This window comes from Bison bison, unplaced genomic scaffold (genome assembly GCF_000754665.1).
Source record: "Bison bison bison isolate TAMUID 2011002044 unplaced genomic scaffold, Bison_UMD1.0 scf7180017864377, whole genome shotgun sequence".
Classification (NCBI taxonomy): Eukaryota; Metazoa; Chordata; class Mammalia; order Artiodactyla; family Bovidae; genus Bison; species Bison bison.
Window position 1 is genome coordinate 2,401,449 of NW_011494949.1, and position 2,333 is coordinate 2,403,781.

General features: G+C 52.0%; 1 protein-coding gene across 1 annotated transcript in view; it reads left to right on the plus strand.

The window, feature by feature from the left end:
* Positions 1-2,333, plus strand: part of IRX1 (iroquois homeobox 1) — a 7,586-nt gene that overhangs the window by 2,708 nt on the left and 2,545 nt on the right. The window contains exon 2 of the mRNA XM_010857144.1: positions 1,671-2,330. Within this exon, the coding sequence (XP_010855446.1) occupies positions 1,671-2,330 (660 nt within the window). The remainder of the gene's footprint in view (positions 1-1,670; positions 2,331-2,333) is intronic.

A 2,333-nucleotide genomic window follows, 5' to 3' on the forward strand; every position in this document is an offset into this window, starting at 1 on the left:
ACCCGGCAACTGTACAGGAGCAAGACGGCCGGCGTGCTTTGCTGGAACTTTTCTTGTAGTTTTGAAAAGAAAGCCTATTTCTCTGAAAGCGACCCCAGCTGCCGTTGAGCTCGGTTGCTCTGGAAAAAGATCAGCTCCCATTTTGTTCTGGCGGCGGGGATGCCGGGGAAGCGATGAGAGATTTACAAGGTATCCTTTCAAAGAGAATTCCCAGCAGAGAGGCGGCCGAAATGTCTTCCTTACAGTTACAACCAAAATAATTAGAAACGTGCAAAGGACGTTTTGCAAAGATTAGGCAGAAAACGAAATCTGGCCAGAGAAACGTTGTCTGTGTGGTTTCGACCACCGAACTAAATAGTCCAAGAAATCTTCTGCTTTTTGCAACTTTCTCAGAGTCGGAGGTCCCCGTCTGCTAACACAACTCGACAGTTTTTACATGGAGATTTTCTGTTAAAAATATATATATATATATATTTTTTTTTTTTTTAACAGAAAATTTGAATACAGTTATGTGCCATTTGGGAAACCTACCTGTGTTTGTGCAGGAGGGTGGGGGCCCTGCGGTGAGGACCCACTCCTATTGTACTGTGGTTGGAAACAGAGATGCTTATTTTTTTGTTTGTTTTAATGGCAAATTATTTAGAAATCCACCCCCCCCCCAAAGGTATGTGTGCGTGTGTGCCTGTGTTTCCTCCTGGACTCCTGTCCCTTCTTGGAAAGAAAGCCTAAATCCAAACTCGAATTCTAGGCCGAGGTTTTCCAAGCCCTTACGGTGGGGGATTTGGAAGTCAAAAGATAAAATTGTGAGTGAATGTCTGTCTGGGCAATTTATGGTAATAATGAGGCCTAATGAGGTTGTTAGAAAGATAAAATGTTATTTACCAAAAAACCTGGTGGGATAATTTGACTTGCTGTGTTTTACTACCGATGATAAAAAGAATATTGATTGCAAATAAATCACCGCCTCTAAATGCCTGCAAACAGTTTGTGCTTGCTAGCTCCTGATCAAAGTCAAACTTGAGAAGGGGCCGCGGAAGCGGTTCTGCTTCGCGCAGCCGGCGCTCGGGGCCTCGCGTTAATGTTTTACCGGATAAGCCTTCTTTTTGTATTTAAAAAAAACAAACGGTGTTTTTGTTATTGTTGTCGATCCCGGCCAGGATTAAAATTTTAAATTGCCCGTCACCCACTATAGACCTTTAAGTGCGGGTGAGCCATTCTATGCAGATTTAACTTGGGAGCTAAAAGGAGTATGCTTTCATTTTAAATTGCTGGCGGATTTGGATTCTCTGAAAACCCGGGACGGTTTATTTTGTTTGACCCCCTCAGGGTAGAAGGGAGGGGGGGCCTGGGCTCTTGGTCCTCCGAGTTTGGAGAAACTGTTTTATCAGCCCAGTTAAAAGGTTTTTCCCTCGAGCGAGTGTGAGATAAACTTGGAAATCCGGGCTTCTGGAGTGGTTGTGGGAGGTGGGGGTGGGGGCAGCAAGGGCGGCCTAGGGAAATTCTGGGGGCCCCCGGCGCCCGCTGTGGTCTTCGGAGCACATTTCGAGGATTCTGGAACTTTTCTTGAGTGACCAAAAAAAAAAAAGTCTCGGTGATTGGCGGAAGCGCCGCTTCTGGGGGCAGTTTGTGACCTGACCCCCTCTTCCAACCCGGGTGGTGCATTAGGGTAGGCTTCCTGCTCCGGAGCAGGCTGGACTGTCTGCCCCCGGCTCGCGCAGTTTCGGGGACTCACCTCTCTGTCTCTCTGTCTCTCTCTCTGCCGCTTTCCCCCTCCTCCCTCGCTGGGCCTTGTGGCTGCAGGGTTCACAGTATGAGCTCAAGGACAACCCCGGGGTGCACCCCGCCACCTTCGCGGCCCACACGGCTCCCGCCTACTACCCCTACGGGCAGTTCCAGTACGGGGACCCCGGGCGGCCCAAGAACGCCACGCGGGAGAGCACCAGCACGCTCAAGGCCTGGCTCAACGAGCACCGCAAGAACCCCTACCCCACCAAGGGCGAGAAGATCATGCTGGCCATCATCACCAAGATGACCCTCACGCAGGTCTCCACCTGGTTCGCCAACGCGCGCCGGCGCCTCAAGAAGGAGAACAAGGTGACGTGGGGCGCGCGCAGCAAGGACCAGGAGGACGGCGCTCTCTTCGGAAGCGACACCGAGGGGGACCCGGAGAAGGCTGAGGACGACGAAGAGATCGACCTGGAGAGCATCGATATCGACGAGCACGACGGCGACCAGAGCAACGAGGACGAGGAGGACAAAGCCGAGGCGCCGCGCGCGCCCGACGCGCCCACGGCCCTCGTGCGAGACCAGGGCTCGCCGCTGATGGCCTCCGA